Below are 13,762 nucleotides of genomic sequence, written 5' to 3'. Positions count from 1 at the left end.
AATAAACATGGATTGCTGTTTCTCCCTCCACAGCCCCACAGAAAAAGGTTGGTTATTAAGTGAAAGCCAAGTTAATGAAATGAGTTCTACAATTTGTTTGAAAGCAGTGAGGCTGCTGTTCATCCTGATTTCCTTAGATATCAGTTCTGTAGTTGAAGGCCAGCTGCTGAGAAAGTTCTGTTTTCTGCTCACATTACTCTCATTCTTGAGGCTTACTGTTCCAAAGCAGTGTGACTGCATGAGGTCATGATCCCAGAAAGTGGAGGTGTCCCTTTATATAGTTTGGGCCAGTTCTGCTGGAAGGTTTTGAAGATAAGGAATGAAACATAGAATTTGAGTCGCTTTTCAACAGGGAGCCAATGTAAAGAACTGGAGCTGGGATGATGAATTGGTGGGCTGCTGCATTCTCAACATTTGTAAGTAGTCATTTTGTAGTAGTAAAACTTAAAACTTACAAAATAATGTATTCCTGTGATCAAGTCTGAATTTGATCAGAGTGGGCTTCGGTCTGTCTGGCTACTTGTAGATATAGAGGGTGTTTTTCACAGCTGTGGCAACTTCAGTGTACATTATAGAGAGGAGTCTGACAGTCTGAGGGCAGATTCCCTCCATGGTGGGTTGATGTTACAGTGGCAACAAGTTTTCAGAGTGCTTTTCTCTCAATTGGCATTGCCCTGTCTTGCCTGAGCCTAGCTTCAGCCAGTGGCTCTTCAGCCAGGTGCTGATATCTCCCAGGCAATATAATAACTAAACTCTGATGCATGACATTTAATTTCACTTCAACAAAATTTATCATTCATTTTCATAACTAGATATTTTTGATATCCATACAAATCTTGTTAAGCTTCAGCAACTTCCTGTGGCAGTGAGTTCCACGATTTAATTGCACATTATATGAAAAAATTTCCTGCCATTGGTTTTGAATTTCTCACCTTTTTTTAATTCCAGTGAATGCCCCCAGGTCTTGTTATGAGGCAGGGAGAACAAAAGCTCCTGATTTGCCTTTTCCAGGCCATGAATTATTGTGTATACTTTTATCCTGTTTTCTCTACTAGTCTTCTTTCCAAAGTAAACAGTCCCAGGCTTTTCAATTTCTTTTAATATGACGGTGTTTCATTGCTCTTGATTATTCCTGTTACTCTTCTTTGAATCCCCTCTAGTTCAGTAATAGACATTGAAGAGGGAAAGGATAGTCCAGTTCATCTGCACCTCATTTATCTCAGTGAGCCAAAGCAAGATGACAGACCCCAAATTGCTTGGATGAAGATTATTTTGGAGACAGTGTTCCTGATTAGTCCAAGCATTTCACCAAAAAGGAGTTACCAGTGCTTTGCTGTGATTTCACTAATTTGGAGCTATTGCATTTGCAGCAAGAATGCTGGCAGGAGGATCAAACTCAACTGGACTGGAGTCCCATAATTGTTTTATATTGGCTACTGGTGCCTATCTGTGTGATTTTTAAACAGAAGCCTATTGATTTAGACAAATCAGACACTGAATCCCTGATTGAAGCACACTTACGATATGGTGTGGGAAAGCTCCCATTGCAGTTGGTCATTCATACAGACATGAGTGCAGTTTATCATAGAAGATCAGGGTTGGAAGGGTCTAGTCCAACCCCTTGCTCAAAGCAGGACCAATCCCCTTCTTTACTTATTATACAAATAAACCAGGAACTTCATTATCCAGTAGTGTCAGTGGCACTTTCCTTGAGGACAGACAATTTTGTGTCATGGGATATTTTGTTTTTTTCATCTTGACAACTAAAAATAAAAAAGCGAGCCTTAAGCATGAGGTTAATAAGTAAGTAAATTAATAATTTCATTTTTTACCTAGGTTTACAAGGAATCATTTGAACAAAAGTTTTTGGAGGAGACAAATTGTTTATATGCAGCAGAGGGCCAAAGGTTAATGCAAGAAAGAGAGGTAAATACACAGTGTTAATGAGCACTGGGAATTAATTTAAAGACCGTGGGGCCCAATTCTGTGTTGAGGTACACACGTTAAACTCCATGTACTGCAGTGTGAGCTGCATTGGTGTATCTGAGAGGGAGAATTGAATCCAGTGCTTTGAAGTATCTTTAAGTCAGTGGTCCACGGATGTCTAAGATTTCCAGAAAGGACCACACTTCCATTTGAAATTTTTTAGGGGTCTGCAAATGAAAAAAGGTTGAAAAGCACTGCTTTAAGTGCATGACTAGAAGTGAGATAACTCAGTGAAATTTGGGCTATCTACAATCATGCTGCTGGAGAGCACAATAGTAAGAGCTACGGGGGTATTGTCAACATTACTTCACCCAATAAATTGTAATGTGCGTCCTTTAATGTCATTCCATTTTTTCTTTGATTAATACCTAATTAAACAGTTGAGTTTTTAAAAAAGGCTTATTTACTCAATAGACTAAGTCAATTGTATTTTCTATTCTTTTGGGTTAAAGCGATACTGTCCTGTTTTGGCCACGAATTTAGACACTTTCCAAAATGTAAAACAAATAAATGTCCCCTAGTTAATATAAATGTGTTGGCTCTCCCAAATGAAAGCTGTGAAAGTTAACTGACTCACTGCAAATATTCTGAAAGCAACTGTCTACATGACACTGATGTAAATTGCCATGTCACACTCGTCTCTCTTAGCATTAGAGAAGAAATTAAGGATGGAATAATCCTATCTTGTCAGTACTCTGCTAATGTATAGTTAAGATAATTGTCATGATAAAAAGGTTATGCATATGTCATACTCCTTTGTGTTCACTAATGAAATCATTGCATTCTTTTCCTTTGCTAGGTCCCAGAATATCTTCACCACGTTAACAAACGTTTAGAAGAAGAAGGAGATCGAGTGATAACATATTTAGACCACAGCACGCAGTGAGTACAATTTTTCTTCCATTTGCACTGTAGGCTAAACCTGCGTGCTATCCATTCATAAAGTAATGTGATTATCCATGGTTCGAAAGAAGGCAGAATTATTTCAATAGTATCTAAAAGGGTAATAATGAGATTATCTGTAACAAACTTTGTTTTGCAAAGGCTGCATATCTTGATTAAAATTAAAATGCACAATAACAAGAAAAAAGTGGGAGAGAAAAACATCTGGAAAGATCTAGCAATATGAGTTTGAGGTTTTTGAAATTTTTGAGTTATTATATAATGTATCATTTGGACTTTCAGAACAGTAGTTCAGGTTAACCATTCATGCTCTGATAATGACATTTAGCTCTAACTGCCTGAGGGAAGGGAACGTGCTTTTTGCCTAATGAAACTGTTAGGTATCCTCACTCATGAGCTCTATTTAAAATGGCAGTCCACTTTTATTAACAGTGTTCTAGGCTATATTTGGCATTTGACTGTGTTACAATGATGACTTTATTAAAGTATATCTGTTGTTTCTCATTACTTAAAATTACAACATAGATTGCAGTAGATAATGTATGTATAATGCAAACGAAAATATTTTTTTAGACAGCTGCGATATATTATAAAATACTAACTGTGATTCTGATCCTGCAAATACTTACTTGCAGGTTGATTAATATTATTTACTCCACAGTTAGTCTCATCAAAGTCAATGGAACTACTCACATATATGAATTTAAGAACATGCATAAGTATTTGCACAATCATGGCTTTAAAGTGAAGCCCAAATAAAGAGTAGCCTGGAATTCTAGCAAGGCTAGTCTGTGCAGAAACTTATTGTGGGTCCTGGCTTCTGTCTTGGCTCAGGATGAAAGTCTGGGCCCACTGGGGGCCAGAGAGCTCTGAGAAGGAAAAATGAGAGAGCCTTGTATAAATCATTACTGATTTCCTTTGATCCTTTAAAGAAGCAGCATTTGCGGGATCTGAAGTCAGTCTCCTTTAGTGATCCTCATATCTCAGAGTTTACCACTCTTCTAGATATGTGAAGGGGGCAGCAAGAATATTTAAAAAAATAAAAAATTTAACATTAGATTTGTACTTGGAATAGATATGATCCTTCAGGCACAAAAATAACATTAGAAATAATAGAGGACAAGGTAGGTGAAGTGCTGATAGTACTGTCTTAATATCCTGAGACCTGCATGACTACAGCAACACTGCATATCAAGAATAATGTCAGATTAATTTAAACTTATATATTAGGTTTTGTAAAAACATATTTTCTAAAACTTAAGACCAATACAGTTATTCTGTGGTTTGTCAGCTTACAATATATTAGTGTAAAGCCAGGATTTGGGTGTTTTGTTTTGCTTTGGGGTATTTTTTTGTTGAAAAATTGCAGAATATTGCTCTGCAATATTTTCAACCGAAACATTGCACCACCTTACTAATCCATAAAAGCCAGAAAAGGAACCTGACCAGTCTTAGTCAAATGCAGTAAGTAAGTAAGCTGCATTTTAGGTGGAAAGTAGAGATAAGTCTGCATTGCAAAATTCAGAACCAAGTTTAATATCTTCTCCCAGAGTTTGGTGGTCTGATATGGGGTTCTAGTTCAGCTCACAAGTGTGCTTCTATAACCATGAAACCTTAGTTCAGAATTTGGGTTGGAATTTTGAACCACACTAACCTGGGTTGTTTGGTTTTGAGGTTCCAGCTTAGAACCATCTCTTTTTCTATCAAAATAAAAAGTAAATAAGAATCTTTAAAACTGTTCTAATTTTTAATATCTAATTTTAAGGTATTATGAATAATAGCAAGAGCTTGTTTTTTAAAGTAACATTTTAATTAGAATCTCCATTTCTTAATTGCATATATTTTTGCAGTATTTTATCTTGAGTTTATTCCTGTTAGAATTTTTTTGTTTATGTAAAATACAGACTGCAAAATTAGAATAAACTGTAAATGTTCAATATTTTGTCATGTAATAATGGGAGTTATTCACACATGCATCCTGATAAGAGAGTAATTACCTTAAACTGTGCAGTATTTCTTATGTGCTCTTTCTTGCCTTACACAGGAAACTACTAATTGCTTGTGTGGAAAAGCAACTACTAGGAGAGCACTTAACAGCTATTTTGCAAAAAGGTATATCTTTCTTAGTTCTTGTAACCTACAGTGAAGGACAGATTCTCATACTCTGCAACAATGGTAGATTGTACAACTATTAGAATGTGAGCCATAGCAGCGACTTCCACACATATTGAGAGTGCCACTTGTCATCTCCAAAATAAAAACTGCTAATGGCACAGGATTATATAAACTTCCAAAACAAGCACCTAAATTATTGCACTAATTCTGTATAAATTACACAGCACAGGTGGAATTAACTTCTAGTTTGCTTGTCACTATATAGTTAAAGAATCTTTGTACAGTCAAATACAGCCAAGTCCCAGTGAGGTTACTTGTTAAGCCACTACAGGTCTGTCGCATCTTTGGTGGGGGTTCCGTTCCGCGGTTATTGCGTAAAGCGAGAACCGCGTATAGTCAAAACCCCAAGCCCTTTAAATCCCGCCTGCAGCTCTGGCGGGGTGGGGGGGTGCATTTAAAGGGCTCCACCGGGCTCCCCGCCACAGCAGGGCCTGGTGGAGCCCTTTAAATGCCCCTACCCCCGGTCTCCCGCTGCCGGAGCTGCAGGCGGGATTTAAAGGGCTCCGCCAGGCTTCCTGCTGCAGCGGAGTCCTTTAAATGGCCCCATCCTGCCACGGGAGCTGCAGGCGGGATTTAAAGGGCTCTACCAGGCTTCCCGCTGTGGCATGGAGCCCAGAGGAGCCCTTTAAATCCCACCTGCAGCTTTGGCAGCCGGGCTGGGGCTGGCATTTAAAGGGCCCGGAGCTCCAGAGTGGCTGGAGCCTCGGGCCCTTTAGTTTGCCAGGGGCTACCAACCACCTCTGTAGCTGAGAGCCCCCTGGGTGATTTAAAGGCCCTGGGACTCCCAGCCCCAGCTGGTGCCCCAGGACCTTTAAATCTTGAGGCCATGCCTCTTCTACTTGAGGCCACGCCCCCTCCCGGACTCCAGACTTTTCAGCGTAAAGCTGAAATCGCGCATGTTAAATGCACATAAGTTGTGAGAGACCTGTACAATATATATTCTCTCTTTGCTTCCTTTGGTGTGTCTCTGGAAATCTCAGATTTGTCTTAGTCTTCTTCAGAAGTGTTTGTTGAGTGATCAGTGCCTCTGATATCCTCTTGGTTTTTTAAAAATTAACAGGAACAGTCAATCTTCTTCTTTTACTGGATTTTTAAGCTTCATTGATGTTTCCTGATCTTGTATATGTTTTGATATAAAATATCTTTTCTGTTCTTAGCTCTGGGTGAGCTTTAGGTTCTGTGTGTTCTGGTAACTTAGCCTCACCCCTCTTTGTTTTCTTCATGTTGCAGAAAATGTCCCCTCCCCACCACTTATTCTTCCTTTATTTTCCTTAAAATACTTAGATATTTTTCTCAAAACTTCTGGCGTTGGCTTCTTTTAGTTGTCTGCCTGATCAGATGGAAGATTATCTGATTTGGTCTACTTTACCAGTCTACTTCTTTCGCTAACTGTCTCACATTTCAGTAACTTACTCTCAGGACCTATGAGTATTACTGACTAGAGATGAGTGAATAATTGATTTTTTTGGTTCGAGGATGACCAAAATATTCAGGAAAAAAAATTATTTGGTTTGAAGCAAAACTAATGCTTTTCTTTTTTATTTTTTTCCTTGCTGAAACAAAAAAAGAAAAATATTTGATTTGGGTGAAACAAAATTATTAGTTCAATCCAAAACACTTTTTTCTCAGTGTTCTATTTCAGATATTTTTCATCCATATTTTTGTTCTCCTTTTTGTTTTAAATAGCAAAATTTCCAAATGAAATGCTATTTTTGAATGAAAAGTCAAAATGTTTAATTTCAAAATGGGCAAAACAAACTGTTTTGACATTTTTCCATTCTGTGGACCAAAATTCAACCTGAATTCATAAATAGTTCTAGTAACAGAAAAAAAATAGCCCAGCTCTGTTATTTGCTGTCAAGCTGCCTGTAACTGACCAGCTGCCATCTCTTCCAGAACCTACTTCTTACTGTATCTATCTTGCTCTCTGTTGAGAGGGCTTCTAGCACCAAACTTCTATTTTTTTTAATTTTTTTTTAAGTCCTAAACTGGCTTTAATATCCCACACTCAATTCTCTACTGTTTTCTAATCTCCATCAGTGTGTGAGTCTATCAAGGTGGCTTGCTGTGCAACCGCCAAACCATCGTAATGTTTGTGTGATGAATTAGATATCTTACTACTTTTCTTCCTTTTTCTTTGTCCCTAGTTTAAATATATAAATATACTTGTGCAATCTTTGGCCTTCACTTATGTGCTTCGTTTTATTTTAGCTGTTTTATTCCGTCTTAAACTTATTTTGAAATAGAGGGGTTTAGATGTATATCAACAAGAGAATTAACTATCAGTGGAATTGATGTCATTTGTCAGTGTTGTTATTTTAAAAGTTTTTCACAGTGACATTTTTATGTAGCCGACATCTGAGTAAGAAATAGTATGTGGTCTTGTTTTAATTATGAATTCTTTCTTAGTTTATAATATATCTTCATATAGTTATGGACAATTAATATCTACACCTCTACCTCGATATAACGCGACCCGATATAACACGAAATTGGATATAACACGGTAAAGCAGTGCTCCGGGGTGGCGGGGCTGTGCACTTCAGTGGATCAAAGCAAGCTCGATATAACACGGTTTCACCTATAATGTGGTAAGATTTTTTTGGCTCCCGAGGACAGCATTCTATCGAGGTAGAGGTGTATGTGCAACTTTCATAATAGGTTTTCATATTTACATTTTGAGATTGTGCTATCTGTAGATTTAAACTAGTTCAGCTTTCACATTCTGTATCTGCACTTAAAAAAATTAAATGTGAGTAAGTCTAACACCTGTCGATTTGCATAACTTTTTTCCATTCGTTTGATCTAGTGGCACATGATAATCCACTTGACATCCAAGTGTGCCATGCAAATAGAAGAAGACGCTACCTTTTGTAGGTTTTGTTCCTTAGGAGAAGGCATGTGGTATAATCAGTTTGATACAGGAAAATAAAAGCTTAAAAATGCTTTGAGTATGTATAAGAAACTTTTATTGTATTAGTACAGCTGCCGCTGACCAGCTGTTGAGTTTTTGTCTTGTGAGTGTAATAAGGCATTCAAAGGGTATGGCAGTATTTTCAAGAAGTTCGGTGCAGCCTTCCCGTTACAGAGTAATTTCACATATATTTTCCTTGCCTATCAAATGTGTGATATAGTAGAAGTTGTGTGATTGGTCCAAGCACATGAGATGGAAAGAAAAAGAGAAGTATTACTATATTGGTTTGAGGGAGCAGGGGAGGTTGTCACCATCTTTGACTTTCCTTTTAACTGACAAATATTGAAGAAGAGAGCACTACAAGATGAAATTGGTTGTTCATGTGCTGAAAAAAACAAATAGATGGATGTGAGACTTCCCTGTACTGTTTAGTTGCCGCTATCTCTGACTTAATAGGAGGCTACCTTCTGATGCAGTGGAGTATAATTTTCTTCATCGCCCACTGCTCACCAGTAGAAAACCTACTATATATTTTCAAGACACTGTAATTTATCTATTTTAGGTGTTTTTATGGTGTATGTTGCTGCAATAACTAAAGACTGAGCAAGCAGTTTTATTTGCATTTTCTTATCCAGCATCATCCTTGAATTGCTTCTCTTGTTTGTTTATAAAAGTAGAATAAGTTCCTGGCCTTTGTAAAAGTAGACTTAGTTACAGCACAAAATGACAGTGCTGGTAAGAACTGGATGATTTGGGTTTTCAGGAATTGATCTGAACATGAGATAATTCAGCACTATTTAGAGTCATTACCAGTCATCCAATTAAATTTCAAAATTCATAAATAGAAGTGTATGTGTAATATGTTAGAACATGACCCAAAATCTGAGTATAACATCAACTAAATTGATGACATGAATTCTGTTCTCATATGAGAGAGGTTGCATTAGTAAAGGCAAAAGTTGAGCGTGGAAAGAATTTGTGGTAATTTTGTGTTGATACTATTTAACACAGAGTTTATGCTGATACTTAACACAGGAAACATTAATCACCACAGCACCCCAAAAGAAATTCTCACAGGATATATATTTTTACTGCTCTAGAGCTGGGGCAGATTTTTTAGTTTACTTACTGAGCTCCTGTTAGTTGTGTGAGATCTCCCAATGAAAAGTGCTATATTAAAGCTAGGTGATATTATTACTTTACAGCAAGCTCTTAGTAGGCAGCAGCTGGTAGGAAAATGTAAATCCTTCAGTTCAAATAGTTTGTTTCTTTCAAAAATATTGTACCACAAACTGCTTAAATACAGTCCTAGATCCATAAGGGGACTTAGGCTCAGCTTGGAAATACCTGACTTGAGGCTGTTGGTTCCCATAAGTGGCAGGGCACTTTAAAGTTAGGTACCTAGGCTCCATATACAATGCACAGGGAGAATTAGTTACTTAAGAACGGAGTTCCCAAAAGCCAGAATTCTTATCAAGGAGCCACCTAAGCTAGTCAGGAACAGAGCAGTAGCCTAAGCCCCAATCCAGAGAGACTTAGGCACCTCTCTCCACTTGGAATTCACAGACATGTATCCTCTCCTGGAATTAGGGCTGATCTTTCGTGCAAAAAAAATGAGGTGGTAGGGTGCCCTCATTAGGTTCCATAATGTACTGATTAGAGCACTCACCTAAGATATGAGAGACCTGGGTTCAAACCCACACTCTGCCTTATTTGGAATAGAGATTTGAACCCTGGTCTTCCATATCTTAGGAGAGTATCCTAACCATAGGGCTCTGGAGAATTCTATGGTGGGCTTAGCCCAGTATTTCCTGTTGAAGCTGTTCCACTTTGTGTAAAATAACTAAATGTTCTTTGAGGAGTGTCTTGGTGCAAGTAATGGGAGATTTGTAGTAGCAGTGCTTGGTTGGGTCGTACATGCGTTGCCCCCGTCTCACGCTGTCTTAGGCAGTTATAGTACTGTGCGACCAACCCCACTCAGTCTCTTCTCTGCCCTCGGTTTCATACAAAGCACTTAGCCATGCCTCGGTACTTTAGCTTCTTTAGTCTAACTTAGATTTCTAGTTGTTTAGTTAAGAGCTAGTTGTTAGCTAGTTTAATACTTACTTCCCTTTCACGGTTTACCTTTTCTTTCTATAAAAAAAAAATTTTTTTTGTCTTATATTAGGAAATTAAATTTCAGTTGTTAGTCACCCCTTAGAATAGCATTGTTACCCTCCCTCATGGGAGAAAACCCTTCTCTGAGGGGCATGCCCAGCTTCCCAGGTTTTAAATGCTTCCTTACTTGCAGACTCTGTACTGGTCTCTGACGGGCATTCATAGTGTGGCTGCTGCTTGGCGATACACACACATCTTGCAGAAGTGCTCAGATTGCCACAAGTTGAAAGGCCAGGCCAGGAAGGTGAGAAACCTGCATTTGGAAGTGCCTCATGATGAAGAGGCCTCTGCGTTCCCCTCCCCAACAATGGTATTCTATGGCAGCATCTGACAGAGGTTCCTCTCCACCCACTCTGGCAAAAAAGTACTCTGCCAAGAAGGTGACTAAAAAGCAGGCTCTGAACTCCCCTTCTCAGCCAAGAAGTGGCATTCTCTGACTTGGCAGACCCCATCAGTACCAACTGCGCCAGGACCTTCCACTTCCAAGGTACATAAGAACGGCCATCCTCGGTCAGACCAAAGGTCCATCTAGCCCCCCAGCATCCTGTCTTTCAACAGTGGCCAATGCCAGGTGTCCCAGATGGAATGATCAGAACAGGTAATCATCAAGTGATTCATCCCCTGTCGCTGATTCCTAGCTTTTGGCAAACAGAGGCGAGGGACACCATCCCTGCCCATCCTGGCTAATAACCATTGATGGACCTATCCTCCGTGAACTTATCTAGTTCTTTTTTTGAACCCTATTATAGTGTTGGACTTCACAACATCCTCTGGCAAGGAGTTCCACAGGTTGACTGTGCGTTGTGTAGAAAAATACTTCCTTTTGTTTGTTTTAAACCTGCTGCCTATTAATTTCATTTGGTGACCCCCAGTTCTTGTGTTATGAGAAGGAGTAAGTAACAGTTCTTTATTTGCTTTCTCCACACCAGTCATGATGATTTTATAGACCTCTATCATATGCCCCTTTAGTCATCTCTTCTCCACGATGAAAAGTCCCAGTCTTATTAATCCCTCCTCCGTATAAAAGCCATTCTATTATCCCTACTCATTTTTGTTGCCCTTTTTCTGAACATTTTCCAATTCCAGTATATCTTTTTTGAGATAGGGCGGTCACGTCTGCACACAGTATTCAAGGTGTTGACATATCATGGATTTATATAGAGGAAATATGATATTTTCTCTTATTTTCTATCCCTTTCTTAATGATTTCCAACACTGTGTTCGCTTTTTTGACTGCTGCTGCACATTGAGTGGATGTTTTCAGAGAACTATCTGCAATGACTCCAAGACTTTTCTTAAGTGGAAAAAGCTAATTTAGACTCCATTTTATGTGTGTAGTGGGATTATGTTTTCCAATGTGCATTATTTCACATTTATCAGCATTGAGTTTCATCTGCCATTTTGTTGCCCAGTCACCCAGAGGCAACAGATCCTTTTGTAGCTCTTTGCAGTCTTCTTGGGACTTAACTATCTTGAGTAGTTCCATATCATCTGCAAATTTTGCCACCTAACTATTTAGCCCTTTTTTCCAGCTCATTTATGAATATGTTGAACAGATCCTTGGGGGTACAGTACTATTTACCTCTCTCCATTCTGAAAACTGACCATTTATTCCTACCCTTTGTTTCCTATCTTTTAACTAGTTACAAGTCCATGAGAGGACCTTCCCTCTTATCCCATGACAGCTTACTTTGCTTAAGAGCCTTTGGTGAGGGACCTTATCAAAGACTTTCTGAAATTCTAAGTACATTATATCTACTGGATCCCCCGTGTCCACATGCTTGCTGACGCCTTCAAAGAATTCTAGTAGATTGGTGAGGCATGATTTCACTTAACAAAAACCATGTTGACTCTTCCCCAAAAAATTATGTTCATCTCTTTGTCTGACAATTTTGTTCTTTACTATAGTTTCAACCAGCTTGTCTGGCACTGAAGTCCAGCCTGTAATTGCTGGGATCGCCTGTGGAGCCCTTTTTAAAAATTAGCGTCACATTAGCTACTCTCCAATTGTTTGGTGCAGAAGCTGATTTAAATGATAGGTTACAAACTACAGTTAGTAATTCTGCAATTTCACATTTGAGTTCCTTGAGACATCTTGGGTGAATACCATCTGGTCCTGGTGATTTATTACAGTTTAGTTTATCAATTTCTTTCAAAACCTGACACATCAATCTGGGGCAGTTCCAGAATGGTTCAGGTTTGGAAATTTCCCTCACATCCTCTTAAGACTGATGCAAAGAATTCATTTAGTTTCTCCGCATTGGCCTTATTGTCCTTGTGTGCTCCTTTAGTATCTCAATTATTCCGTGGCCCTACTGATTGGTTAGCAGGCTTCCTGCTTCTGATGTACTTCAAAAAATGTTTGCTAATACTTTTTGAGTCTTTGGCTAGGTGTTCTTTAAATTCTTTTTGGGCCTTCCTAATTGTATTTTTACACTTCATTTACCAGAGTTTATGCTCTTTTTTTCTATTTTCCTCGCTGGGATTTAACTTCCACTTTTCAAAGGATCCTTTTTGTGTCTCACTGCTTTTTGTACTTTGTTGTTTAGTCAAGGTGGCACCTTTTTGATTCTCTTACTATGTTGTTTAACTTGAGGCATACTTTTATGTTGTGTCTGTTATGGTGTCTTTAAAAAGTTTCCATGCACCTTGCAGGGATTTCACTTTTGACACTGTACTGTTCCTCATTTTTGTGTATTTCTCCTTTCTGAAATTAAATGCTTTTGTGTTGGGCAGCTGTGGTGTTTTTCCCTGCTACGGGGATGTTAAATTTAATTATATGATGGTCGCTATTACCACGTGTTCCAGCTGTATTCACTTCTCGGACCAGATCCTGCTCCAGTGATGAATATTTAATTATATGAAGTAAAACAGCTTGAACAGGAGAGAGAGAGAGACCCTGTAGCCTGAGCTATAGGTTATATATGTATTGCATTTATTACTTAAGAATTTCACCATCACCTTCCCCATCATCACCAGCAGCCGTCATTCTGACACGTCCCAAAAGCTACATCTTCCTTCTGCTACCTATAGGCTGGGATGCAACTTTTGTAATATTTTATGCGGATGCCATTATGTCTGGTGCATATTCAGTAGGGGTTTCTCCCCTGTTCCTTATTTGTATTTCCTTACCTTACTAATGTTGGATTGTCTTTCTCCTATATTAGTATATTAATGATCTCAACTTACTATCATATACATCAATTTGTTGCCATGAGCCTCTTGTAGTTAGGTATCTGCAGATGTAGCTAATTTACCTTTTGTTATTGCTATGTGCATCGGTTTGTCTCTATGACATTCTTGTGGTTGGACCCATGTTCCTGTGGTTGAAAATTCCCCTTAAACAGTCTATTTTCAGCTCCCCTATATTTGGGATTTTCCATTGGGCCTTTTATCTATGCCAGAGTTCATAGGCCTCAAGCCTTATTTATGCCAGTTATGCTCACTGCTGTGTCTTACAGGATACAGGCCTGTAGGCAAAGGTTCTGAATTCAGGGTGCTGGGAGTGCTGCTGCATCCCCTGGCTTGAAATGGTTTCCATTATATATAGGGTTTACAGTAGGTTCAATAACTCTCAGCACCTCCACTATACAAATTGTTCCAGCCTCCCTTCCTATTAGGTTCCTT

At 38.7% G+C, this 13,762-nt stretch overlaps 1 protein-coding gene across 2 annotated transcripts in view; it reads left to right on the top strand.

Annotated features, from left to right (window-relative positions):
- Positions 1–13,762, top strand: part of CUL4A (cullin 4A) — an 87,178-nt gene that overhangs the window by 37,160 nt on the left and 36,256 nt on the right. For both annotated transcript variants that reach the window (XM_075061467.1, XM_075061468.1), the window contains 3 exons: positions 1,837–1,926; positions 2,786–2,868; positions 4,934–5,001. In XM_075061467.1, coding sequence (XP_074917568.1) covers positions 1,837–1,926; positions 2,786–2,868; positions 4,934–5,001 — 241 coding nt within the window. The remainder of the gene's footprint in view (positions 1–1,836; positions 1,927–2,785; positions 2,869–4,933; positions 5,002–13,762) is intronic.

This window comes from Chelonoidis abingdonii, chromosome 1, assembly GCF_003597395.2.
Source record: "Chelonoidis abingdonii isolate Lonesome George chromosome 1, CheloAbing_2.0, whole genome shotgun sequence".
Taxonomy (NCBI): domain Eukaryota; kingdom Metazoa; phylum Chordata; order Testudines; family Testudinidae; genus Chelonoidis; species Chelonoidis abingdonii.
Note: the sequence above shows the minus strand (reverse complement) of the source record. Positions and strands in the feature narration are given on the sequence as shown.